General features: G+C 42.4%; 2 protein-coding genes across 4 annotated transcripts; one reads left to right on the plus strand and one right to left on the minus strand.

Annotated features, from left to right (window-relative positions):
- The first annotated feature begins 1,064 nt into the window (after window positions 1–1,064).
- Window positions 1,065–23,171, plus strand: LOC149320969 (uncharacterized). 3 transcript variants are annotated; one of them, XR_016280410.1, is made up of 5 exons: window positions 1,065–1,148; window positions 4,448–4,520; window positions 6,643–6,769; window positions 8,785–11,499; window positions 23,108–23,171. XR_016280410.1 is itself a non-coding variant. In XM_089514383.1 (4 exons), exons 2-4 carry the CDS (start codon window positions 4,506–4,508, stop codon window positions 10,458–10,460), a joined length of 1,818 nt encoding a protein of 605 aa, XP_089370509.1. In that variant the 5' UTR covers window positions 1,065–1,148; window positions 4,448–4,505; the 3' UTR covers window positions 10,461–13,693. The 3 variants fall into 3 exon arrangements, 2 of the variants coding, with proteins under 2 accessions (XP_089370509.1, XP_089370521.1); XM_089514383.1 differs by lacking the exon at window positions 23,108–23,171 and having other exon boundaries at window positions 8,785–13,693; XM_089514395.1 differs by lacking the exon at window positions 23,108–23,171 and having other exon boundaries at window positions 8,788–13,693.
- Window positions 16,196–25,472, minus strand: LOC149320970 (butyrophilin subfamily 1 member A1-like). Its single transcript, XM_089514457.1, has 4 exons — window positions 25,391–25,472; window positions 22,898–22,987; window positions 19,602–19,685; window positions 16,196–17,775 (listed from the first exon to the last, which is right to left on the minus strand). The coding sequence occupies exons 1-4, from the start codon at window positions 25,470–25,472 to the stop codon at window positions 17,252–17,254; spliced, it is 780 nt and encodes a 259-aa protein (XP_089370583.1). The 3' UTR covers window positions 16,196–17,251.
- Between the last annotated feature and the right edge of the window lie 2,347 nt (window positions 25,473–27,819).

Here is a 27,819-nt window from a genome sequence, read left to right on the forward strand (position 1 = left end):
GGGCTCTTCCCTGAGATTATTATTATTAGGCACCCTCCCCCTCCCCTTTAAAAACAACACAACTTTTCTTTTTTATGTATTCTTTTTATTCAATCATTCGCTGTAACGTAAACTGTAATAACACAAATTACATATACTCTGTACATATAGTTTATATATACATGCACACACATATATGTACACACACATATATAATACATATAATATGCATATAATTTATATATACATAGATACACACATATACTGTATTATATATATATATACACACACACACATATAGACACATGCATATATAATGCATATAATACACATATAATCTATATACACATCCACACAAACATATATATATATATATATATATATAACATATATACACATTTATATATACAGACACACATATACATATAATAAAATATGCATATACTTTATATATGTATATACACACACACATATATATTTATATATTATACATATAATATACATATCATTTATGGAACAGAGATGGAAAATACAAACACGAAGAATAAAAACTTGGTTGTGGTTGTTGTTGTGTCCCTTCAAGCCATTTCTGATTTATGGCAACCCTAAGGTGAACCTATTCATGGGGGTTTTTGCAATGGCCTTCCCCTGAGGAGGCTGAGAGAGTGTGACTTGTACATAGTCACCCATTGGTTTCCATGGCTGAGACAGGATTCGGACCCTGGTCTCCAGAGTGCATAGTCCAACACTTAAACCATCACACTTCACTGGCTCTATATTATTGAACATGTATGTATTATGTGTATGTATAAAAACCACCAAAAGCAAGTTGCCACTAACAAATGATCAAACTACTCTCTTGGGTAATTGTAGATAGTTTGTTTCTTGAAACAACAGCAGTGAGCTCTTGCAAAATGTAAGCAGATGGATGGGCTTTAGAGTGGCTGCAGCCTGAGTGTTCAGAGCAAGAGGCACAGCATATTCTGCAGCCTCCTCCTTCCTGGGAAGAGTTAAAGGGACCGCGTTTCTGCTCCTAGAGAGGTCTGTCTAGCAAGCGGAAGGGAGGACAGCCCTCCCAAAATTAGACATTTCCTGCTGTCTCCCCCCCCCCTAGCAGAAGGAAATCCCGGGCTGCTTTTCCATCGGTGGCTGCGGGGGATTATTGTTTGGTGAGTCCAAATCCCGGTTGGGCTCCATGAAGTGGGGCTGGAGCTGGGGGAGATTGCAAGCAGAAGGAGGAGGGGTATGAGCAGAACCCCCAATGGGACCAACATGAGCCCCCCAGGACCCCCATGAGAACCCCCAAGCCCCAGTGAGACCCCCCTAGGACCCCAATGAACCCTCCAGGATCCCCATGATTCCCCCAGGACCCCCACGATTCCCCCAGGATCCACTTAGGATCTCCTTGAGCCCCCCAGGATACCTTTGAAACCCCCCAGAACCCCCATGAGTCCCCCAGGGCACCTTTCAGCCCTCCCATGAGCCCCATGAGCCCCTCAGGATACCATTGAGCCCCCCCAGTATCCCCATGAGCCCCCCAGAGCACCTTTAAGCCCTCCCAGGACCCCCATGAGCCTCCAGGGTACCTTTGAGCCCCCCAGGATCCCCACGACCCCCCTAGGATCCCCTTGAGCCCCCACAGGACCCCCATGATCTCCCAGGGCACCTTTGAGCCCCCCATGAGCCCCCCAGGATCCCCTTGAGCCCCTAGGATCTTCTCAAATCCACCAGAATCCTCATGAGCCCCCAGGATCCCCAAGAACCTTACCAGGTGCCATTGAGCCCTTCTGAGTGTTCCGCCCCCCCATACGCTTTTGAGCCCCCCAGCACTCCCTTATGCAACTTGGGTCCAGGCTCTTTGAAGGAACATATCTCCCTCTACAAGCCCCCTAGAATATTGAGGTCATTGGGAGAGACCCTTCTCTCTGTCTGACCACCCCCTAGCTGCGTTTGGTGAGAGCAAGAGACAGGGCCTTTTCAGCAGCTGCTCCCAGCTCTGGAGTTCCCTCCCTCCCTAGGGAGGCCAGGATGGGCCATCCCTGCTGTCAGGGATGCTGTTTTGTTTTTTAAGAGTTTTAAACTTTAAATATTAATAATGTAATGTTTTTAATTCTTTGAATTAATGTTTTAACTTGGACTGTTTTAGATTTGTTAGCCACCTTGAGTCTGTACTGGGATTAAGGCAGGATATAAATAAACATAAGCATAGTAATAATAATGATAATGATAATAGAGCCCCCCATAACTCCCCCCCAGCACTTCCATAAATCCCCAGGATGCCCTTGACCCCCCCCCTCCAGACCACCCTTTCCCAGGGCTTTCTCGACAAGATTTTATTCCTTTTGTCGTTGCTTTCCTCTGAGGCTGAGAAACTTGCCCACGGTCACCCAGTTCAACCATCAAACCACATTGATTTTACAAAGTCAAGAGCCCTTTCCCCTCCATGGAGGGGGAAATACAACAGTAATAGACATTAAAAAAAATAGGTGCCTGCCCATTCATGATGCCCACTTTGGATTCAGAGACATAGATGTGTTAGTCTGGAATATCAGTATGCAAAGGGATCTTGTAGCACTTGTGCAAAATAAGTTGTAGCATGAGTTTAGGTAGATTTGGTCTGCTTCCTCAGATGCATCTCCACTGTGGATGTTTGAAACAGGGGTGTCAGCCTACTTATCTGTAGAATAAGTTATTTAAGAAGAGGTGGCTGGTCTTGTTATGTGGCTTCAGGTCAACTCCAATTTATGGGGACCCTCTCCTAGGCTCTCTTGGTAAGATTATTGTCCTTCCTTTCCTCTGAGGCTGACAGAGTGGGACTTGCCCGAGGCCATCCAGTGGGTTTCCATGACTGAGCAGGGATTTGAACCTTGGTGTCCCAGTGTCCTCCTTCAACCTAAACCACACTGGATCCATTTCGGACCCGCCTCCCACAAAAACAGAGACTCACATCTATTCAAGCCCCATAGGCTTGAATGGGGTGCATGCCTGCAAGCGTAGGGTGTGTGCTGCAGGGGTGCACCCCACTGAAAATAACAGAGGTCGCCCGTCCGTGAATATTCAAGACCATGGACCTAAAGTCCATGAGAAATGAGGGGCGACTGTATATATAAAATACATGAATTATTATTATTGGTTGGTTAGTGATATAGAATTTGTTGTTTTTGTGTGCCTTCTCTAACCTATGGCAACCCCGTTGTGGGGCTTTCTTGGCAAGATTTGTTTGGAGAATTGTTTGGGTTTGCCTTTGCTTCTAAGGCTGAGAGAGTGTGATTTGCCCAAGTCCACTCACTGGATTTCTATAGTAGAGTGTGGATTCAGACTCCTAGTCTCTTCATAGTCCAGTGCGCAACCCACTACACCATGATGGTTCCCACTCAGAAGCTACCCAGAACCAAACTGAATTGACCTGGAAGACCTGCTAGTGAGTGTGCATAATGGGAAAGATCACACATAGTCGTCAATGGGAATGGAAGGAATGGGAATGGAAGGAATGGGACCTTCCATAGAAAGGATGCCTTTGGCCCCATTATGGGGAGTAAGTGGCATTGTGAAGGAAATGTTTTTTGCAGAAATGTCATAGCATACTGCCTCAGCCCTGACCAACCAAGTGTGGTAGTTTCCTCAGTTTGGCTCATACAGCAAGAAATACTGATTTATTTCCTCAGATTGCCGCAGAAAAATAGTGTGCATGTTTTTTGGGGGGGAATCTGTAATTCACATGTTGTTGCGTGCCTTCAAGTCCTTTCTAAACCTATGGTGAACGTAAGAACTAAGAACCTAAAATCTCTTATCAGGGATTTTTCTTAGCAAGATTTGTTCAAAGGGGGTTTACCATTGCCTTCCTCTGAGGCTGAGAGAGTTTGACTTGCCCTAGGTCACCCAGTGGAGTGTGGATTCAAACTCTTGTCTCCAGAGTTATGGTCCAGTGCTCAAACCACTACACCACACTAGCTAATCCAATACTATCTAGTTATATATGACTACAGTTGATGTGTATATGACTGCTGAATTTGGTTGATTTAGTTAGTTGGAAGTATAGAGGTCGCTGCCAGGAGAAGCTACTGCAAAGTGTTTTCCATAAACATCTGGAGTTTATTGCATCAACATCTGGAGCTTATTGCATCACTCCCAACCCATCTGTTGTGGCTGTTGATAGGGACTGCATGTGGCATATGTTCTGCTCATCTGCATTATTTAAATATAACCAAAGAAATAGTTCTCTTTCATGCTCACGCACAGAGACACATGCTTTTATCACAAACTCAAGGTGGGAAGAAGCTGAGTGAGAGGAGGGATGAAAAATGAAAGTTTTGTTCCTCACATTTTGAGGGCTTTGTATATCAAATAAAGGCTAATCTGTGATGATAAGGCAAGAAAGAGAGGAGATGTTTTTTAAAGATAAGAGAAGCAGGACAGAAAACATGTTCACAGAATAAAAGCATCCTGTTCTTCTTTCACTTTCTCACAGGTAGAGGCAACATATTGGTGGCACGTTCTAGATCCTTTTTGAAGCAGAAAGAAATACTATGAAGCCTGCTCAGGTAAGGGAGGCATCTTTGAGAACGTTGCAAGGAACAACTTGAATTTTTTACTTTCCGGTTAACTGCTGCCTTTACTTTGCTTGAAGCCGTCAAAGCTGTCCACTAGGAAATGATTGGATGGATTTCACTTGTAATTTGTTTGAACATTTTGAATGCCTAAGGAAGCACCCAAATGTCTCATCCTAGCCTCTTTTTTATATTTAGGCTAACATGGGCTTTTGCAGATTGTTTTAAGAAGAATGAGTTCTTAATGAGTCCTCGGGTTTTGCTGGTTGTTGTCATTTCTGCACCCACTCATTATTATTGTTATTATTATTATTAAACTTTATTTATGAAGTGCTGTACACAGGTCTACAAAAAGCCTACTCTTTTTGTAGGCTGCTTCTAGGTATTCTTTGGACTTGAAGTAGAGTTCTTGTTATGTTTTTTTAAAACTAGGGCATGGTTTGAAGAGCTGCTATAATTTGAAGGGAATTTTTTCCCTTGAAATATTTAATTTCTTTTTTCAGTTACAGTGCAAAAATGCCATTTCTTAAATCCACTATAGCAGTTCAGTTTTTAAAAAGTGGTGGCCCACAAGCAGGACCTTTCCCATAAAGCAGCTGTGCCTTTAATGTGCTCTTGGTGGCCTTAGCCCAACTAGAGGCATGAAGGTATTAGTAAAATAATAATAATAATAATAATAATAATAATAATAATAATGCTTATTTATAACACCCTTTTCACTGAAGAGCGTAATACCAAACAGATTCAATCCAAAGCAGAGACAGTAAAACTTAACACTATAAATATACATGAAATCCCCCATATCCCACCTGCTACTTCCCATCTTAGCAACATCACACACAACAGCAAGAACAACAAAAACAACAAAGAACAACTATGATGACAGTGTAATCATGGGACTCATTTACCAGATTCATCTGCCTTTGCCCCAGGATGAATCCCACAATGGATGCAGTTGAGCCGAAAACTGATGAGAGATGAGATGAGAGGAACGTGTAATGTTCCCAGTAAGGACATCCTGAGAATCCTGCTTGTAGTATTTTAACTTGGCAATCTGTTTATGGGCAAGTTAGATTAGGTTAGACAAGGTGTAGGCAACTTGGTAACCTATCGATATTTTGTATAATACTCCCCATAATGCCAGCCACTGGCCATATTGGCTCGGGAAATATGATGGGTCCCCCTCCCCAAATATCTGGCAGGTGTTGTTGTTGTTGTTGTTGTGTGCCTTCACATCATTTCCAACTTATGGCATCCCTAAGGCAAACTTTGTCACACTGTGGGTCCATGTGGATGATATAGTATCCAAACAGGACTTCTGGATACTCCCAAGTATAATGGAAGCTGCGGCAAAGATTTATTTACAGAGGAAGGCAGGAGACAAAAACAATACACATCACTTACAGAGCACACGGAACAAACTGAAAGCAAAACTCTTAACTCTCAATAACCATCTCACACAGAGAGAGCTGGACTTGTTACCATTGTACACTCTCATGGGGCCCTAGCTAGGCTGCTGTATAAACATAGCCTTTTTCTGTCCAGGTGCTGCCAATACATATTTACTGTCTGGCTTCCAGACTTCTTTGTCCAAGGCCATGATCACCCCATGTCCAGGTCTAGATACACACACAACATGGCTCTGCAGTTCTGCAGGAATAACACAATCAACACGTACGGTACGTGTGACAAACCTTTATGGGGTTTTCTTGACAAGTTTTATTCAGAGGGGTTTTTGCCATTCCCATCCTCTGAGACTCAGAGAGTGTGACTTGCCCAGGGCAACCCACTGGGTTTGCATGGCCAAGAATCGTAGTCAAAGACTCAAACTGGCTTTCATTGGTGCTAGTAGAGTCTGAAACAAAAATCTGAGATGGGAGGAGTGGCCCAGTGTATAACAGTACACCCGACAAAGCATTGCCTGTTTGAAAATCTATATATCAGGCAGTAATAAGAACTCACAGGAATATTCAGAAGCAGAGGCCAGAAGTAAAGGATTTTAATTAATGATTTTCATGATGATAGGTTTTCACCATTCTGTTCTGGACTTTTCTAAGACTGAGAAGGGTAATCTATCTATAATGTGATGAGAATGTGTATCTTTTTTTTGTTTCAGGTCTCAGTGTCCTTTGAGGAGGTAGCTGTGTATTTCACTGAAGAAGAATGGGTCCTGCTGGCTCCACGTCAGAAGGCACTGTACAGGGAAGTCATGCTGGAGAATTATGATATGGTGGCATCTCTGGGTAAGGCTCTCTTTCCCACCTCAATATGCATACCGTGACTATTCTGGTGACTCTCTTGGAGGAGGACATATAGGTTCAAGCTGAGCATGAATGTGAACTCTTGCGTGTGCGTGTGGCATGTTGTATATAAAATGTGCAGTCAGGAGAAAAACTATGCAAGTGGATAGATAACTGAAAACATGGGGAGCAATGAGGCATACCATGCTTTGGAGTGGAACAGAAGTACTTCACATGCAAAAAGAAAGCAGCTTCAAGTCTGAGGATTCTACTCTGGGAAACTGAGATAGGCTACCCAGCTTGGTCATGGAAACCCACTGGGTTGCCCTTGGGCAAGTCACACTCTCTCAACCTCAGAGGAGGGCAATGGCAAACTCTGTCTGAAGAAACTTGCCAAGAAAACCCTGCGACAGGTTTGCCTTATGGTTGCCATAAGTTGGAAACGACTTGAAAGCACACAACAGCAATAAGCTTGGAATCCCTCAAAACCAGAAGTACCCATTGTTCTTCTTCTGTCCCCCTACAAGAATATTCTCTGTTGCTTCAGCCTGGCCTGATTGCCTGGTTCAAAGAAAGGGAAAAACAATTTGTTGAGGAGACATGGGCAGGAGTGTGCTTTAACTGATCCTGGCGCTACCTCAGTTTTCTGAGTTGTCAGACGGATTGCTACAGACTTGCTTCCTCCTTCTCTGGACAATTTGAGATGTGGAATTTGGAAGTAATCTTTGAAAATAAGTTTTTGTTTTCACCTCCTTGCATCCTAAGTGTTGCTCTGTCAGGCTATGTTATGGTAGAGATCTGATACCTTTATCTTTAGGATAAAAATATCTGTGTTTGGAGTGCAGGAGAGGAATGAATGCAAGGAAAAGCAGGCTGGACTCACGTGGAGTGCTCTTTCTGGGGCTGTCCTTGAAGAGTGGCTATTGCAGCTCATACAGATGGTTGTTGAGTTGTTACTGTCAGGAAACTGCAGTTAGGGCCGCATTGCCTTTTTACGTCCACTGGCTCCTGATTTGTTTCCCAGCTCAGATCCAAGTGTTAATTAGCACTCTTAAAACCATAGAATCATAGAGTTGGAAGAGACCACAAGGGCCATCCAGTCCAACCTCCTACATAGAGAGGAGGTTACCCCCTGGCCCTCTGCCTTCAGGAGAAAAATTCCAGAGCTTTACCATCTGCCTTTTGATCCGGAAGAAGACAACCCTTTAGCAGTGTCCGGGTTTACTTTCTTGCTGTGAAAAAATTTGAGGAATTCATTGAACACAAACTTATTCTATTGTTATCTCCAGTCAGAAGTCAGAGGATATTTGAGGATTGTTGTTTTTGTTGTTGTGTGCCTTCAAGTCACTTCTGACTTCTGACAACTCTAAGGTGAACCTGTCACAGGATTTTCTAAGGCTGAGAGAGTGTGACTTGCCCCAGGTCACCTACTGGCTTTCCATGGCCAAATGGTGATTCAAACCTTGGTCTTCCAGTGTCATAGTACAATATTCAAACCATGCCCCATTGGCTCTAATATTTGAGAAATGAAATTTAAATACCTAGCTTTGAGGTGCCCTATAGAACTATGCTTTTCAGTCCGGAAGCTTCCATCTTAGTACACATAACAGATTTGAGTGTGCCTTACATACTTAGTGGGAAACCAGTAATAGTAAGAATTACACTTGGACCTACTCATGTTGCTTTTGTCCCACCTATTCTGTTTCTTTCCAAAATAGGGAAAAATGTCTGGGTGTTCTTCTGACTTCCAGTTCTAATTAGCTGCATGCCTAACAAATTACGGATGGACTTAAGCATATTTTCTATATGATTGGAAGTAAATGTCAATTCAGTCAGTAGAATCTCATTAGTAGTACGATCGATCAACCGCTCCACACAAGCTTTTCACAGAATCTCCTGTCACATTCAACTTTCATATTCTGTTATTCTCCATGTTACTTAATTGGGTTTATTGAATTATTTCAAAGTTTCTTGGCTTTTGCGTTTGTATGATGTTGTATTTTCTTTCTCCGTTTCAGCAGAGGATATGAAGAACACAGCAAATTACAGGGAAGGACATCAAATATGGAGGGGAAAGGCTAAATGTCCAATCATGGAAGAAAATAATTCAGCTCAAGAGAAAATGAAGAAACAGAAAAGAGGTCGACAAATCAAGACCAAAAACAAATGCAGAGTTTTTCGCAACGCAGACTTGTCTAAAATTCGAAACCATGAAAAAAAGCAAAAAGGAGAGAAAAGGAATGAGTGCCTTGTATGTGGGAAAAGGTTTGCTCATAGATCAGTCCTTGATAACCATATGAAAACCCACACTGGGGAGAAACCATTTCCCTGCCTGGAGTGTGGAAAGAGCTTCATTCAGAGTGGGAAGCTTATCAGACATCAAATAATTCACACTGGAGAGAAACCATTTAAATGCCTGCATTGTGGAAAGAGTTTCCTACGAAGGGAAACACTCAATTCACACCAGAGAACTCATTCTGGGGAGAAACCATTTAAATGCCTGGAGTGTGGAAAGAGCTTTACTGAGAATGGAAAACTTACTGTACACCGAAGAACTCACACTGGAGAGAGACCATATAAGTGTCGGGAATGTGGAAAGTGCTTTATTGATAGTGGGACACTTACCAAACATCAACGAATTCACACTGGGGAGAAACCCTTTAAGTGTCTGGAGTGTGGAAAGAGCTTCAGCCAGAGAGAAGGCTTTACTACACACCAAACTATTCACACTGGGGAAAAACCATTTAAATGCTTGGAGTGTGGAAAGAGCTTCAGATTAAATGGAAGCCTTACCTCTCACCAAAGAATTCACACTGGAGAAAGACCATTTAAGTGTCTGGAGTGTGGGAAAAGTTTTACTCAGAGTGGGACACTTACCATACACCAGAGAATTCACACTGGAGAGATACCATTTCAGTGCCAAGAGTGTGGACTGACTTTCAGACAGAAAGAGATGCTTACATCACATCAGAATACTCATGTAAATGCTGGAGAGAAACCATCTAGCGTGAATGCTGGGGGAAAACCTTTTAAATGCCTTGAGTGTGAAAAGAGCTTCCAGCAATGGAATCAGTTTTATTCTCATCAGAGAATTCACACTGGGGAGAAACCATTTGCGTGTGCGGAGTGTGGAAAGTGCTTTAGGAAGAATGAATTCCTTACTGTACACCAAAAAATTCACACAGGGGAGAAGCCATTTAAATGTCTGGAGTGTGGGAAAAGTTTCCGGCAAAAGGCACATTACAACTCCCATCAAAGAACTCACTCTGGGGAAAAACCATTTACGTGTCTGCAGTGTGGGAAGAGCTTCCTGGAGGAGAAATCCCTTGTTTTTCATCAAAGATTTCATACCTTGGAGAAACCATTTCAGTGTCTGGAGTGTGGGAAGAGCTTCAGTGTAAGTGGAGCACTTACTAAACATCAGAGAATGCATACGAGGGAAAAACCTTTCAAATGCCTTGACTGTGGTAGAAGCTTCACATGGAGGAATAAGCTTATTTCACATCAGAGAGTTCACACAGGGGAGAAACCCTTTAAATGCCTGCAATGTGGAAAGAACTTTCGAAGAAAGGATAAACTTAACATACATCAAAGAATTCACACTGGAGAGAAACCTTTTAAATGCCTGGAGTGTGGGAAGAGCTTCAGGCAGAGTGGAACTCTTATCTCCCATCAAAAAATCCACACAGGTTAAAAAATGTTAAGCTGATTGAACTGAGGCTATCATACTCTGGGAATTCAATAGGCCCTTGGTGTCCCGTGGGATTTGGTTCCAGGATCCCCCGTGGAAACCAAAATCCATGGGTGCTCATGTCCCATTAAACACAATGGTGTATCGAAATGGGGTCCCTTCCATAAAATAGCAAAATCAAGATTTGCTTTTTGGAATTTATATCTTTTTGGAATATTTTCAAACTGTGGATGGCTGAATCCACAGAGAAAGAAACTGTGGATATGAAGGGCCGACTGTAACGTGAAGTGACAGGACTCACTGGAAAAGAGGAAAATGCTCAGTAAAGCTGAAGACAATAGCAAAAGAAGAAGGCCACATTATAGCTGGATTAATTCACTCAAGGAAACCAAGGCCCTGAGTTTAAAAGACCTGAATGAGACTGTTAATAGCAGGGTCTTTTGGTTGTCTCTCCTTGACTGGGTTGCTGTACATCTATGCCAGCTTGATGGCACACAAAAAACCTGGCTTTTCCAGACAACAGCAACAAGTGCTGGGTGGAGTGGGAAGAATCGGTACCAGAGTAGCTGAATTAAATATGGATAGTATACCTTTTATTTAATGAGATTGGTTTGAAAATATATCAACAGCTGATCTGTCTTTCAGATTTCTACTCTTTTTACAAGCTTAGAACATGTGGCATGCTCAGAAGATAATACCAATTATGTAATATGTGGAAACATAACCATTGATAGAATAATAAATAGCCTGAAACTCTGTACAGTATAACAGACTGTCTACAGACAGAACAAATATGAAAAATGCTCAGTCAAAGGAGAAACCATTGAAGAGAGGAATTAGTCTACAAAATTCATTTCAGTATATATAGAGTATGATATAATTGTATTTTGTTGTATCATTGTATACATCTAATTTTATTTCTGTTGTTTGATACTCATTTTCCAGTGCTGTAAATTACACAGAGGTGTTTTCCATCCTAACCTAGAAAGGCCTGGAAGTTTTGTTGAGATGAATTCTGTTACATGGGAAGCAAATGGCAAAGGTGATTTCTGAACTATTGCAAGGCAAAAAATTCTTGAATCTGCACACCCTGGCCATTAATAGGATGGGTGAAAAATAGCATCATTTTTTGTGAATTTACAGTACATGCAACTCCTACCTGGATAGTGGCTATGTTGTACTGTTGACTGGAAAATGATGGGTTCAGGTTTCACAAGGGCACTGTGCATTCATTGTATCTACGCACTGGCCAATCTTTGAAATTCCTTGTTAAAGGACCCCATAGATTTAGATAGAAAGTAGCACATCAGACACCAAATACCCAGTTGGTCCAAATTCAACATTGTGATTTTTTTTTTTGGGGGGGGGGGTTGGTGATTGAACTGGATTAAAAGAAAGAGCACAGAGTAATCTGTTGGAAAAGTTGTCTCAGGAAGAGATAATAAGTAGAATCAGCCAGGATTATTAGCCCTGTTCTGTGCTAAACATATGACATGAAATTGGTACCCTGTATTGTAAAAGCTAAGATTCTCTGGAGTAATGATGATGTAGAAAATACAACTAGCTCTTAACATTGACTGTAGGAGATGTATTTGATATTTCGGCTAGTGACGTGCAGTGGAACAATGCTGAGCTTATAGCTATGTTATACTTTAGAAACTCATGGTTAGGTTAAAAAATAGAAAACTTGCATGTATTGCCTTATGGAACCCAATCAGATATAATGTAGGAGGGGAAAAAAAAGCCAGATTTGAAAAGTATCATCATCAGTCAGCACATCAGAGAGAAGAATTACCTCACCACTCTTCCAGAGAACAGAGGGCTATAGCTGTTTCCATTTTCCACTTACTGTGGCCTCTCTACCAAGAATTGTTGGCTGCTGGCTGAGAAGAGAAGCTACATCTTTCCAGGACTAGGTTCTAGCCTCCCCAGGGATAGCCAGCAATAGCATTTACATTTTTATAGCACTTCATAGTGAACTCTCTTTAAATATTTGAAGGGATGTCATATTGAGGAGGGAGCAAGCTTCTTTTCTGCTGCTCCAGAGAACAGGACCCGGAGCAATGGATGCAAGCTACAGCAAAAGAGATTCCACCTCAACATTAGGAAGAACTTCCTGACAGTAAGGGCTCTTCGACAGTGGAACACACTCCTTCCTCAGAGTGTAGTGGAGTCTCCTTCTTTGGAGGACTTTAAACAGAGGCTGGATGGCCATCTGTCCCAGGGGATGCTTTGATAGAGAGTTCCTGCATGGCAGGGGGTTGGACTGGATGGCCCTTGTGGTCTCTTCCAACTCTACGATTCTATGATTCTATGAACTCAGTACTCTCTAAGTGATTTATAATGTGTAAGCCAATTGCACACAGCAAACTGGGGACTCTTTTTATCTACGAAAGAATTGAAAACTGAGTCAACCTTGGAGCCCTGGGATCAAATACACAATCTTGTGGCTTCTGGTTCCACAATTCTGCAGCGTTGTGGCGGCAGTACTGGCATTTAATCACTGTGCCACCAGGACTCCTGGTGTGGAACCAGCAGTTGCGGAACCAGCATTGCCGTCCCTTGCTCCCCTGCCGGAAAGGTGATAATAGGGGCGGCTTGAGGAAGCCAGCACATCAGGGAGAAAAAGCACCGCCACCACCACCCTCCAGAGAAGAGAGGAGGGCTCTAAACATTATCAATATTATTGCTGCTAAGTTGTGCCTGAGGTTGCTGGGATGGGGAGTGGCTGGTGGAACTTTGGGGATTTTATGTGTATTTATAGTGTTATGTTTTATTGTTCTTGCTTTTCATTGTATATGTTTGATGTTCCACCCTTAAGTGGAAATAACGTTATAATTATAATAATAATTATCATCATCGTCATTCTTAGAACTGTGTTTTGTAAAAATCCAGACTTCTCAGTTATAATGCAATGCATTGAAAATGCTGAGATACTGTACTACCAAATGACTGCAATGTTTATAAATGCCTATATATTGATTCACCAACAGGTAAACTATGAGTTGCGATGCCTCAGTATTGTATAAGTAGATCTTCCTGTCCATGTTTATGTATTGCAAGTCCTATGTGCGTTAATTCCGAGAGTTATCTCTGGTAAGAAATAATATGACTAGGTTATGAAATGTCTATAGAAATAACAAACCAAGACTGAGATGTCCGTGATCCTCCACAAGGAGTTCGTAAGTGGAAAAGCTAATGGCTCTACTTAATAAATATATACAGTTACCCCTCCATATTTGCTGCTTTGATATTTGCGGATTTGATTATTCACGGATTTTATTAATATGTTCTCTCTAGGAATATCTAGGTCCTCCAGTGCAACTCTATGGTCAACTTTAACTAAAAGTTGGACTGAAGGACCTCTACTAGGCCTTTGTAGCTCCTCCAGCACCGTTCTATGGTCAGTGTAGGTTGGACATTGACCACAGAGTTGCACTGGAAGACCTAGAGATTCCTAGAGAGGTATCCTCTCAGGTAAAAACATGGTGTTTTTGTTATTTGCGTTTTTTCAATATTCACGGGGGGCTTGTGCCCCTAACTCTAGCGAGTATGGAGGGATGACTGTAGAAGATTAGAAAGCTGGAAGGTTTATCCTCCTATTATATACATTTCTTTGAAATCCAGAGGTTAAGAGATTCTTAATGGAAATGTTGATGGAGAAGATAAGGTTAAGAGGTGATATGATAGCCCTGTTTAAATATTTGAAGGAATGTCATATTGAGGAGGGAGCAAGCTTGTTTTCTGAAGCTCCAGAGACTAGGACCCGGAGATTCCATCTCAACATTAGGAGGAACTTCCTGACAGTAAGGGCTGTTCGACAGTTGAACACACACTTTCCTCGGAGTGTAGTGGAGTCTCCTTCCTTAGAGGTCTTTAAGCAGAGGTTGTATGGCCACTTTTCAGGGATGCTTTAATTGTGATTTCCTGCAGGGGGTTGGACTGGGTGGCCCTTGTGGTCTCTTCCAACTCTATGATTCTATGATTCTATGTTGATTTACTTACTAGATAATACTATTGTTTACAACTTCGGAAGCTTAAGAGATGAGCGGCAGAAAATATGTTTGTTTAAAGGACACTACAGTGCTACCTCGGGTTACGAAATTAATTCGTTCCGCGGCGCCGTTCGTAACCCGATACATTTCGCAACCCGAAAAGGCTTTCCGTTAGCGCTGGAAAGCCGCTAGCCGCGCTTCGGATTTGAATTTCGCGCCGAAATGAATTTCGTAACCCGAAAAATCTTTCGTTACCCGGAACAGTTTTTTCCAATCTAACTTTTTCGTACCCCGGAAATTTCGTAACGCGATCAGTTCGTATCCCGGGGTACCACTGTATTCTCAAATCCTCTATTGCATGACATTTTAAGCTTAATCCCCCCCCAAAGTCCTACTATTCAGACTAGTAGGAGGTTTCCCCCCCCCCCCCCCATTGGTCACACTGGGAGAGGGATGATGATTGGAAGGAAGAGGAGAAAACAAAAAGGCAGATTCTGCGTTGGGGTAGAGGGGAGGACAGAGAGGTGTTTGTGAACAATTACACTATTTGCTCAAACAGTGTGTTAAGACTGGGGTGAGACCCCCAGAGGGGGCGTCTTCTTAAATCACCAGAACCTCTCTTTGGCTCAGCTGTATCTTAGCCATAATCTAATTCTTGAGCGGAGGAGACCCCAGGTCCCTTTCATACTAACACAGTAATAGTGATATGATTCCACTTGAACTATCATGGCAAGATCCTATGCAATCATGAGGTTTGTAGTGTAGGGAGGGGTATTTTGAACTCTCAGTCAGAGAGTTCTAGTGCTTCGCTAAACTACAAATTCCAGGATTCCACAGAATGTTAATTCTGTTAATAATGATAACAATGTTAAGTCATTAAAATTGAATCGTAGCTCTATATTTGTGTAGTTCAAAAGGATCCCAGGTTTAAATCCCCATTTAGGTACAAAGCTAACTAGGGGTGGGTCTACACTGGCTAGAATACTCCAGGCTGCTCCCATGGTATTCTGGCACAAAAGCTGTCCTGAATTTCTTCTGCTACCTGGGTACACAGTATTGACACTGTTTGGCTGTTTACATGTGCATCCAGTTATGCTGCCTGCCACTGCTGGCACAGTCACTCCCTCTGAGGTGGAAAAGAAGGCACTCAGCATCAGTAAGATGGCTGGATGCCTTGTTGTGATTTTAGAGGCTGCGTAAACAGCTGCCTGACATTGCTCTCGACTGTTGTGGAAGATCTGGAGCAAATGGTGAGTTTTTAAAATTTGCTTTAATGCATTGATGGCCTGTATTCGCTATGATACTGCCATTTCATCAGGAAGACAGTCCCCAGTCGAACTGGCCCTTTGGCCCTGTGTTGTGAAGACAGAGCAATGCAAGGGTGGGGAGAAACCAGTTCATTTGGTCCATAGAGACATAACTTCTCTGTGTATGTTGTGTGCCTTCAAGTTGTTTCTGACTTACGGGGACCCTATCATGGGGTTTTCTGGGCAAGATTTGTTCAGAGGGGGTTTGCCATTGCCTTCCCTTGGGGGTGAGAGTGTGTGATTTGCTCAATATCTACCAGTGGGTTTCATAGCTGAGCAGAAATCAAACCCTGGTCTCCAGAGTTGTAGTCCAATGCTCAAACCACTATGCCATGACATATCCTAGGTAGTCTTTATTTGTTACATTTCTGTCCTGTCTTTTGGCCTGTATGCATTTCCTCCAGTGTAGTAGTAGTAGTACTAGTAGGAATGGTGGTAATAATAATATAATAATTTTATTTCTTTCCGGCCTCTCACGGCTCAAGGCAGGTTACAACATAGTTAAAAACACAAATCATTGCATAAAATACACATTAAGCTGCATCTCTACACAATATTTATATTACAATACATAGGACAATAATTAAATATAAAATTGATGTTTAAAATTCATGATTAAAAACTGCCTGAATATGAAACTAACATTTAAAAAAATGCCTCACATGCCACCTTGAGATGATTTGCAAGAAGAGACAATGTGTATTCATGATAAAAAAAGTAATTAAGTGTATTTATTTATAATCCACCTTTCTCCCAACATCAGACTTACAAAAAAGTTAAAATCAGATTTGAATCTGAACAGCACAAGACGATTTTTTAAAAATGCTTTGGTGTAGAACAAAGCATTCATAGGATATGATGTTTCCCTGTTCCAGTAGTTCACCTTCCTAACCGCCCACTCCTGACTTGTGGGAAAAGACATTGTAGGACTAGAAACAAGACTACGTGGCTGAGTTAATTTCTGGAGTCAGAATATCATCAGGGCCAAAGCCACCTTGTAACAATTAAGAAGGAATGGGCCCTTGGTATCCATTGGGGTTTGGTTCCAGGACCCCAGTAGATACCAAAACCTGTTATATACAATGGCATAGTAAAATGGTGTCCCTTAGATAAAATAACACCATCAAGGTTTCTGTTTGGGAATTTTTATATTTTTGAATATTTTCAAGCTGTGGATAGTTGAATCCACAGATAAAGAATAAAGACTGTAAATTGTTATTGCCCCTCTCATTCTTGGCCTCTATTATTATAAAAGTTGTGGTGATGCTTTTCTATACTGTTGAGGCAAGTATAGCCTTCTGAATGCTTTTGGACTGTATCCTCTATAATCCCCCGCCACTGACAAGGCTGACTAGAGTTGATTGGAGTTGATCGCCAAAACCATGAAGAGATACACAGTTGTCCACCCCACTTGTATGTGGAAAGATACTGCGTGAATACTCACAATATTCCACTCTAGACACAGGACTACTTTGGAGCCACTTCTAATGTCTCAGGGATGTAGTACAAGTTCAGTTCCCTCCCACACCCGGAACCAGGGATAAACCATTTCCCCAGAAAAAGCCACTCCAGAGAAAGTGTAAATTGAAACCTTGGTTTCAATGTTGAAAAATTCCACCTTCCCATCGGCATAGTCCAAAAAGACACGAATCCACCGTGGTCTCTTGTCAAAGTGAAGTGGGGTATGTGTTGGGGAGGTGAAAGCCACGTAATTGCCCAATCCCCAGTATTCCCCCATGCCCCAGATGCCTGCCTTGGGGCTAAATTCTGGTAACCCTTTTCTTTCCACAGACTTTTTGGCGACCCCTACAGCCCATTCCCCCTTGCCCTTCACTTCAACCTGCCAGCAATGTCTTCCTGAGACAAAACCGTTTTGGCCTAGCACCCAAACACGTTGTTCAAATCGCTGTGTATTGTTGGGAAGACTCTGCTCCTTCTCACCCCATTTTACACTTTTCTGATCCTTAGAGATGACAAGCCGTCGATGGGCAGTGTCAGGATCCAAAGTCACGCGGGCTACAGGAGAAAAAGAGGGTTTTTGTTTATATCCTGCATGTCCTCCATTGAGCTCAAAGTGTCATATATCACTCTCCTCTTTCTTACCTGACCCTCTCTCTACAACAGTGGTCCCCAAATGTTTTTTGGGCTACCAACCCATTTACTCTTAGGTGACAACCATATTATCTTCATATTATTTCTTAATATTAGGTCTACTGTTTGACTGCAAGTTCAAAGTAACCCATCTTGGTCGCTGCTCCCTTTGCACCTGGTCCCCTCAAGAGCAGCAACTGAGCAACTGTCTGGGCAGCAACTGAGATGCTACTTGGGTTTACAGCAAAGGCCTCCATAGGTGAGAGGTTTCTCAGTTGCTGCTTGACTGGCTGTTCGGTCACTGCTCCCAGTCACCCTGGGGGCAACAACCAAGCAGCTGGCTGAGCAGTAACTAAGACGCTTCTTGCCCATGTCAGGCTTGCAACAAAGGCTGGTGTAGCTGAGATGCTTGGTTGTTGTTCCCTTTGCCCTGGTTACTCTGGTTACCAGCAACTGAGCAACTGGCTGAGCAGTGACCAAGAAGACTCTCGCCCGTGTTGGCCTTGTGGCAAAGGCCAGTGTGGACAAGAGGCTTATTAGTCACTGCTTGACCAGCTTCTTGGGGGGCAGTAACATCCACTTTGAAAATCGCTGCTCTACAGCCATGTAAAGTAGGCCAAGTTGAGATGGTGTTGTGAGGGGACAAACAGGACAGGGCTGCTGCACTTTCATAGTTGCATAGAAGAAGGAATTTCTGCTGGTGTTGCATGTCATGCAAGCTCAGCCTGCTGAAATCCCCTCTTCTGCACAGCCATTAGCCCTGTCCAGTTTTTCAAATGGTAACTTTAAAAGAGTATGGCTTACATGCAGTCATCTAGTGAGTTTGGCTTGAACTGATGATTGAACTGCCAGGCCAATACTCTCACCCAGGGCCTGGCAGTGCTACCACATCACTAATGTAGACTTCGATGTGAAGGTTTCTGACCCAAGATAGGAGTGACAACCCATCACCCTTCTGAGTAATACTCACCAATCTTTTGTTTTGTCCTTTTAAAGATAAGTGGTTCTCTTTTCTGACACAACTGTTTTTGTTCCTTCTGTAGTTTTGCCTCTTTTGGACTACAACTCTCATCAGCTCCAACCAGCATTGCCAAAAGTGTAAGATGATGGGGTGTTGTAGTCCAACAGCACATGTATGACTATAGATTTCTTACAATGGATCTAAGCTCTAACTGTCCAGATCTGGCAGGGACAATCTCAATTAATCCTCTTGTTGTCCCACTTTTTCAATTGCTTTTAAAGAGTCCCAGTTTCTCTCTCCTCGTCCTCTTACATCCCCCCTTGTTATTAGCTTACTTCAGTTGCTACAAACTGAGTTCAAAATGCAAAAGCAATTTGCAATCAGCCAGCAAAGAGTTGGCAGAATCTTGCCCTTCCCTCTCAGCTCAGGCAAAAGCAAACTGCTGTGGCCCCTCCTAGCTTATGTGTTCTCCCTCATTAACATGTTTGCCATTTTGGCTTCACTCAGATGTTGCTTGGCTGGTCACACATGTCCTGGATTTTATTTGTGAAATGTTGGCGGGATGAAAGTCTTGTTTTCAGGCCCAAATGTCTTGAAAACCAGCATTCCTGGACCTGGACCCAAGGTAAACAATATTTCTCACTCTCATGAGCAAATAACTTCCATTTTTACAATGTTGCTCTGCTCTACTTTGAGGTCTGATTAAACTTATCTGTAAAAGTTGCTTTTAGAGGACTGAATTCAGTCCTTAAATTCAAGAAGCTTACAAACAGAAGGAGTTTAAAATTACCTGTTGGATTGCCTGGGATCCATTCACATGAGTTAGATAGAGTCGCTGGGCAGGAACCATCCCTTACGTTTCCCACCTGGAAAACTTTCCAAAAATATTCAGATTAGCATGTGGAAAAACTAAAGCACTAAAGTACTAGATTGCAGCTTGGAGATCTTTACACAACAATACTATAGGATGTGAGCAACTGGCAATTATTGGTTTCCAATGTGCTAGGGAACAACATGAAATTTGTGCCCATTGAGTACTATTGTTTCTTTCTTTCCTGTAAATTTGCCAGGGACTTTAGCAGCCAATGGTTCAGGGACTGACATTGGTCCAGGGCTGACCACTTTGAGTAGTGCTACTTTAGAGAATCTTTCTCCAGTGAAGCATTCTCCCAATGTGTTGGACTACAACTCCTAACATGCCCAGATGGCATAGCCTTCTTGTTGTGCCAAACTGGAGAGGAGATTGCAAAAAGAATAGAGGGAGAATTTAAGAGATAAACCTGCTTCTGCTGTGTGTGTATGAATGTGTTTTAAATAGATGTACTCCTTACTTTGCAGACTGTGAAAACTTGGGATGATTCCGTTTTGCTGAAGAAAGGGCTATTGCTTTACATTTTCCCACGGATAATGCCACACTTTGTTTCCTTCTACATTATTATTGATAGTATTCCCAAAACTGCCCCACTGGAAGTGTTCACAGTGAATACAACACAAAACCTGGCAAACATAATAAATAATGCTAATCAAGAAATAGCAAAAGCCTACTGTATAAATGAACCAGACAGCTAAGCTGCATCTTCACTGTCGAATTAATGCAGTTTGACACCACTTTAATGGCCGTGGCTCAATGTTCTGGAATTCTGGGATTTGTAGCTTTGTGAGATATTTGTGGCATAGTGGTTTGAGTGTTGGGCTATGAATCTGGAGACCAGGGTTCGATCCCTGTCAGCTATTAAACCTACTGGGTGCTTTTGGGAATGTCACATACTCTCAGCCTCAGAGGATGGCAATGGCTAACCTCTTCTGAAGAACTGTTACCAAGAAAACCCCATGATAGGTTTGCCTTAGGATTGTTCAAGTATCCTCAGCACTCTTCTCCAGCACCACATCTCAAATGAATTAATTTTCTTCCTATTTTGTTTCTTAACTGTCCAGCTCTCACATCCATACATGGTAATAGTGAAAACAATGGTTTGTATGAGTCTAACTTTTGTGCTGAGTTGTATATCTTTGCATTTTTGGATCTTTTCATAGCTGCCCTCCCAATTCTTAAATCTTCTGATTTCCTGGCTGCAGCCTCTGTTCTTATCAATATTTGATCCCAAGTATGAGAATTCTTTTATAGAATCATAGAATCGTAGAGTTGGAAGAGACCACTAGGGCCATCCAGTCCAACCCCCTGCCATGCAGGAAATCCAAATCAAAGCATCCCTGACAGATGGCCATCCAGCCTCTGTTTAAAGACCTCTAAGGAAGGAGACTCTATCACCCTCTGAGGGAGTGCATTCCACTGTCGAACAGCCCTTACTGTCAGGAAGTTCCTCCTAATGTTCAGGTGGAATCTCTTTTCCTGTAGCTTGCATCCATTGTTCCGGGTCCTGTTCTCTGGAGCAGCAGAAAACAAGCTTGCTCCCTCCTCAATATGACATCCTTTCAAATATTTAAACAGGGCTATCATATCACCTCTTAACCTTCTTTTCTCCAGGCTAAACATCCCCAGCTCCCTAAGTCGTTCCTCATAGGGCATGGTTTCCAGACCCTTCACCATTTTTGTTGCCCTCCTTTGGACACGCTCCAGTTTCTCAATGTCCTTTCTGAATTGTGGCGCCCAGAACTGGACCCAATATTCTAGGTGTGGCCTGACCAAAGCAGAATACAGTGGCACTATTACTTCTCTTGATCTAGACACTATACTTCTATTGATGCAGCCTAAAATAGCATTGGCCTTTTTAGCTGCCGCATCACACTGTTCACTCATGTTCAACTTGTGGTCTACTTGGACTCCTAGATCCCTTTCACACGTAGTTTCATTCAGCCAGGTGTCACCCATCCTATATCTGTGCATTTTATTTTTCCGCCCCAAGTGCAATACCTTACATTTCTCTGTGTTGAATTTCATTTTGTTAGCCTTGGCCCAGCTTTCTAGTCTATTCAGGTCATTTTGAATCTTGATCCTGTCCTCTGGGGTATTAGCTATTCCCCCTAATTTGGTGTCATCTGCAAATTTGATAAGTATGCTCCCAATTCTGTCATCCAGGTCATTGATAAAGATGTTGAATAGCACTGGGCCCAGGACAGAGCCCTGTGGGACCCCACTGGTCACTTCCCTCCAGGATGAAAAGGTGCCATTGTTGAGCACCCTTTGGGTTCGGCCGGTCAACCAATTACAGATCCATTTAACAGTTCCTTTGTCTAGCCCACATTTTACAAGCTTGTTTGCAAGAATGTCATGGGGAACCTTGTCAAAGGCCTTACTGAAATCAAGATATACTATATTTTACTATTTTATTTTCCATATCTGTTGAAATATGCTGGTTAGCACTAGAGTTGACTCTGTCAATTGCAGCAGTTCGATTGGGATATCATCTGTTCCTGGAGAGCTTTTTTGCTATTTCTTTTATTGCAGCTTCTACATTGCTTTTTAGAATTTAGGGTTCATATGGTTCTTCGTTCCATGTGTCCTTCATGTTGTCATCTCTTTGATTTAACTGTTCTGCGTATTGCATCCAATGTCTTTTCAGTCCTTGCTGGTCTTGAATTATGTTATTTTTATTGTCATAGAGTGTCCTGATCCTTGGCTGAACTTTCCTTTGATTTCCTGAATCTTGTGGAAGAGGTCTCTCGTTCTTCCTTTTTGTTGTTGTCTTCTATTTGTCTGCATTGGTCATTGTACTAGTTTTCATTATCTTTACACATTAACCATTGTACTGTTGCATTCATGGTTCTTAATTTATTATTATACTTTTTGTTTTATTTCATAGTTCCATGTTATCCTTTATCACTCTTTCAGCTGATATTAAAATATTTGATGTTCTCTCCCACTTTCCCCCTTTGTCCTCACCTTACTTCAATTGCTGTAATTTGAAAAGAGGAGGGTGGGCAGAATCTTGCCCTTCCCAGTAGGCTCAAGCAAAAGCAAACTGCTACAGCAGAAGAAGGAAACTGTGACATTTTAAAAGAAGCTGGAAAAGTGAGATGACAGAGGATTAGTGAGGATTTTCCTGCACAGTTGAGAAAGTTGCATGAGATGATGTTGGGAAAGGATGTTGCAACCCGACAACATATAAGAATACAATAGAAACCTACCTAGTAGGGTGGCAATTAGAGCCACATTCAGAGCAATGCTTCCTATCAAGAAAACAGCCATTGTAGCTTTGCAGCATTTTGAAGAGGAACCTGTACAAAGTAAATTTACATTGTAAATATCATTTTAAATTGAGATGAGAGTGATTGTTACAGACTAGTGCAGACTACACTTGTTGATTTGATTTATATTCATCCTTTCTCCCAATGCAGGATCCAAGAGCAGCCATTACATCCACAAACCATCACCCATTTGCTAGCAAATTTGAACAATGTTAAGTACAGCCAGCAACCATTCCTAGTGGAAAAAACAATGCTACTATAAGAAGACCAAAACCACAAATGTTTGTGACATAAAGGTAGGCATGACACATTTCCAAAACAAGTTCCCTATATTGCACATAATGGAAGGCTTGAGACATTTCAAAATCAGGTTCCATATATTGTTGGATAATTGTACTAACTTCCTCATTGCAGGGTTCAGCATGACAATGTTGCTTTAAATATATATCAGATCCGCTTCTGGATTCAACATTTCTAAGGGCCATACCAGTGAACATCAAACTGAATGCTGTTTTGAGTCAAGCAAGCGGGGTCTACAACAAAACATTGCAGCATGGAGTGCTCCTGATAACCAGCAGGCTGTGACATTTTTCAGAATATACCATTGTATCCACTTTGGAAAATGCCTTCTGTACAGAGGCAGTGGTCTCACTATGGAGGTGCAGGGGGTGAGGACTGCACCAGGTGACACCCAAAGAGGGGGTGACACACTGCTCCACAAGCATCTGACTTTGGGCAGAAATGGGCTGTAGTGTTCACCTATGTCCCTTTAAAATGCTGAAGAGATGATGTGAGTGGGACATAGGTGAACACTACAGCCCATTTCTGCCCAAAGTCAGATGCTTGTGGAGCAGTGTGTCACCCCCTCTTTGGGTGTCACCTGGTGCAGTCCTCACCCCCTGCACCTCCATTTTCCACTTTGGAAAATGCCTTCTGTACAGAGGCAGTGGTCTCACTCAATGGGAAGAAAAAAGGAAAGGCCCCAGTTTTTGAAAAATTAAAAATTTTAATTTTTAATTAAAAATTAAATTTATAATTTAAAAAAATCTTTTAAAACATCACATTTTTCCAAATGTTAACTTTAACCACATGGAGCTATGTATGCTCATCCCTCCACATTTGGTGGGTTTAGGGGCACAAGACCCCAGTGAGTGCAGAAAATCCACAAATAACAAAAACACTATGTTTTTACCTGAGAGAACACCTCTCTAGGAAGCTCTATGTCCTCCAGTACAACTCTGTGGTCAATATCTGCTAGGCATTCACCATAGAATTGCGCTGGAGGAACTACAAATGCCTAGTGGAGAGTGTTCTCTCTAGGAATCTCTAGGTTCTTCAGTGCGACATTTGGTTAACATTGATCATAGAGTTGCACTGGAGGAGCTAGGTATTTCTAGAGAGAATAATCAAATCCACAAAAGTCAAAGCCACAAATGTGGAGGCACGAGTGCATATGTAAATACATTTCTTCTTTGTGTTTGATATTGTAATGTAAAGGTCTAATTTTAATTTTGCTAGTTGCTTATATCACAGCTATGACCATTACATTCAGTGATATATGATAATTATGAATTAGGAGTAAATTAGTACCAAAAACATTACTAAGGATTCTGTATAGGTGTGGGTTATGGGAGGAAGTCAATGGGTGAGGGGTGGCACCATGCGTTACCGCATGGGGTGACACCAACCCTAGTGACGCTACTGCACAGACAGTGCCACAACTCAAAAGCCCCTCTCTCTTGTAGCCAACTGGCTTTGCCTCTTTGGCAGGGGCAACAGATTACCAGACTGGTGGGTGAATGGTATGATTATAGTAAAGCATGGACAAAGTATATTTTTTGATTACAACTGAGAACTCAGGGAGCAATATTGGCTGGGATTTATAGAATCATAAAATCTTAGTTTGAAGGGGCCACAAGGTTCATCTAGTGCAACCCCCCTGGCAGGCTGGAATACAGAACAAAGGTACTCCTGAAAGATGCCCATCCAACCTCTGCTGAAAGACCACCAACAAGAAGGAAATCCCACCATCCTTTAAGGTAGTCTATTCCATGGTTGAACAGCTCTGATAGTGAAGACATTCTTCTCGATGTTTAGGTGGAATCTCTTTTCTTATAATTTGAATCTGTTGATTCCCAAACTTTGGTTTTGGACTTCAGCTCTCAGAAGCCCTAGCCAGCGTGGCCAACTGTCAAGAATTTTGAAACCTGAAGTCCAAAACATCTGGAATACCAAAGTTTGGAAATCAATGATCTGGTCTCTGGAGCAGGAGAAAACAAGCTTGCTCCATCTTCTACATGCCATCCCTTCCAATATTAAAACATGGCTATCACGATACCTCTTCAGCTTCTCTAAACTAAACATAACCAACTCCCTAAATTGCTCCTCATAACAGCCACCGAAAGCTAACAGCAACTCAAAGTCTAACCATACCTTCTGTCTTTGGTGGAACGGGCACAATATACAAGTCCCTTCTTCCAGGTTCTATCGACATATATCCTTCTTCGTCCTCCATTTCCCAAGATCTTTCTTGAGGATGGTTTTCAAACAAATCTAGAAAGCAGCAGCCTCTGCAGGGGAGAGGATTCTTGAAAGTAAGACTCTCAGTCTTTGGAAGGGAAATTTAACTCAGCCCACAGACTAGTATTACGTAAAGAATAGTGAAAGGGACAACTCATGAGCCTTTCTCAGTTACTGTGTCGTCTGAAGTCACCCGCATGTTTAGCAATGCGTCCTTCCTCTCTTAGGTTTGTGCTTGGATCACTGGGACAGGGAACACAATGACATGCCACTGATCTGCTAAACAGAAGCAGAACCAAACCACAAGGACATTAAACTCCTAGAAGAACAATGATACAGCCAGCCCTCCATAGTTATAAATTCAACTATCTGCAGCTTGAATACACACACACACACACACACACACACACACACGTATTTTTTGCCATTTTATATAAGGGACACAATTTTACTGTGCCATTGTATACAATGGGACTTGAGCATTCAAAGATGTTGGTATCCACAAGGGATCCTGCAATCAAACCCCAGAGGATACCAAGGGTCCACTACACCTCCCTTTTAAAATATTTTTTCATGAAACAGTTTCATACTTGTACATGCAGAAACCACCTAAACTCTATTATTATAATTATAATCATAATTATTGTTATTAATAGCCCATCTTTTCCCGAGTTTGGATCTAAAGAAGGCTTACAACAGTTACAACATAGTTGAAAATTAACAGCATACAAAAGTTAAAATTCCATTAAACCACTGTAAAATTTGAAGCCAGTTAAATGAAAACTGCAGCAACAATTAGTTGTGACTGTTTTCTCTGAAGACCTTTGAAATAGGTCCTTTATGCTGAATGTCTCAGAAGAATAGACACCGAAGAAGGGGGGGATACTATATTCAGATACTGGCATTAACTTGTTAAAATGTGCAGTGATTTTGTCATATATTTCAGCTGTATTTTATAGACATTAAAATATCTAGAATTAATCCTATTCTGACCAGGAAATGTAATTGCTTATATGTTGTTGTTTCAAGTTGTTTCCAACTTAAGTGTCTGCAAGCCTAAGGTGACCCTATCATGAGGTTTTCCAGGGCTGAGAGTTTGTGACTCACCCAAGTGAACCCTGATCTCCAGGGTTGTGATCAAGCCACTACACCATAGTGGCTTCCAGTGGCTGATATATTGTTTAATAAAACTGAAATGACAGAGGCGATGATGTCCTATTTACCGGTACTTTAGCTGGCAGTGAACAGGGGTCAGGAGGTCAAAACCTGAATTTTATATTTAATTATTATCCTATGTATTGTGATATAAATACTGTGTAGAGATGCAGCTTAATATGTTTATTTTATTATAAGGATTGTGTTTTAACTATGTTGTAACCTGCCTCTAGCCATGAGGAGAGGCAGGTAAGAAATAAAATTATCATTATATTATTAAAGCAAGAATGCCAGCAGGGAGCAGGCAAAACTTACAGACTTCGAAGACTAGTCCGATAGTATTAAGCCAGAGGGGAGATGCAAAGCTGTAGTCCAAATTTCCTTTCCAGGGTTCTAGTATCCTGAGTCCAACCTGAGTTATCAGCAAGAAACACAACAGCAGCACGACTATCCAAAACAGGTTGCTGACCACACGGAAGTGAAGCAGCTGGCTCCTTTTAAGCCTTTTGGCCTCCAGCGGAGATAGGCATCTCAGGAATTCCCTGGCATATCATCTTTCAACAGGTCCTGGGACTGGTATGGTAAGTTCAGTCTCTTCCTCTTCTGGGTCCTGGGAATTCCCCAGCCCAGGATGCTCCCCTGAACCCCCTGACACTCCCAAGTCTGTCTTTGCATCAGACTCAGAATCCTTCTTGTCATCAGGGCAGGCCATGACAGGTGAGGATATTCCAGTTGCTATGAGTGAATGGGGAAGAAGTGAGTATGCACACCAACTAAAATTATTATCTGTTGGTCATAGAGGGACATCAATGTCTTAAATGGCCCAAGATTACTGTATATTTTAAGTATAAGTAGGGTTGCCATAACCCGGTTGCAACCGGGTTTTTCCCGGTTTTGGCTGCACCTGCCCGGTCACGGCACGAGTGCAGCCAAAAACCGGGAGAAGCCCGGTTGCAGCGGGGTTGCTGAGCAACCCTGGGGCCTCGCTGCCCTCCTCCTCCTCCCCCGTGCATGGCCGCGCGGAGGAAAAGGAGGGCAGCGAGGCCTGAGGCGGAGGAGGCTGCAGGGAGGCGGCGCCTCTTGGGCGCAGCCGCGCCAACCTCCCCGCCTCCCTGCAGCCTCCTCCCTCCTTCCTGGCCTCCGCTGGGGCCAGGAACGAGGCAAGGCCGCGGCGATCGCCGCCAGGC

The sequence above is a fragment of the Sceloporus occidentalis genome, unplaced genomic scaffold, assembly GCF_023333645.1.
Source record: "Sceloporus occidentalis isolate IW3139 unplaced genomic scaffold, rSceOcc1.0.p SCAF_1, whole genome shotgun sequence".
Classification (NCBI taxonomy): domain Eukaryota; kingdom Metazoa; phylum Chordata; class Lepidosauria; order Squamata; family Phrynosomatidae; genus Sceloporus; species Sceloporus occidentalis.

Coding starts and splice junctions, on each gene's coding strand:
- LOC149320969 (XM_089514383.1), top strand. Junction 6,770..8,784: donor TGATATGGTGGCATCTCTGG/GTAAGGCTCTCT, acceptor TCTCCGTTTCAG/CAGAGGATATGAAGAACACA.
- LOC149320970 (XM_089514457.1), bottom strand. CDS start 25,472: ATGGAGGACGAAGAAGGATATATGTCGATAGAACCTGGAAGAAGGGAC. Junction 22,988..25,390: donor CGTTCCACCAAAGACAGAAG/GTATGGTTAGAC, acceptor TACTTTGTACAG/GTTCCTCTTCAAAATGCTGC. Junction 17,776..19,601: donor GATCCCAGGCAATCCAACAG/GTAATTTTAAAC, acceptor TTTCTCCTGTAG/CCCGCGTGACTTTGGATCCT.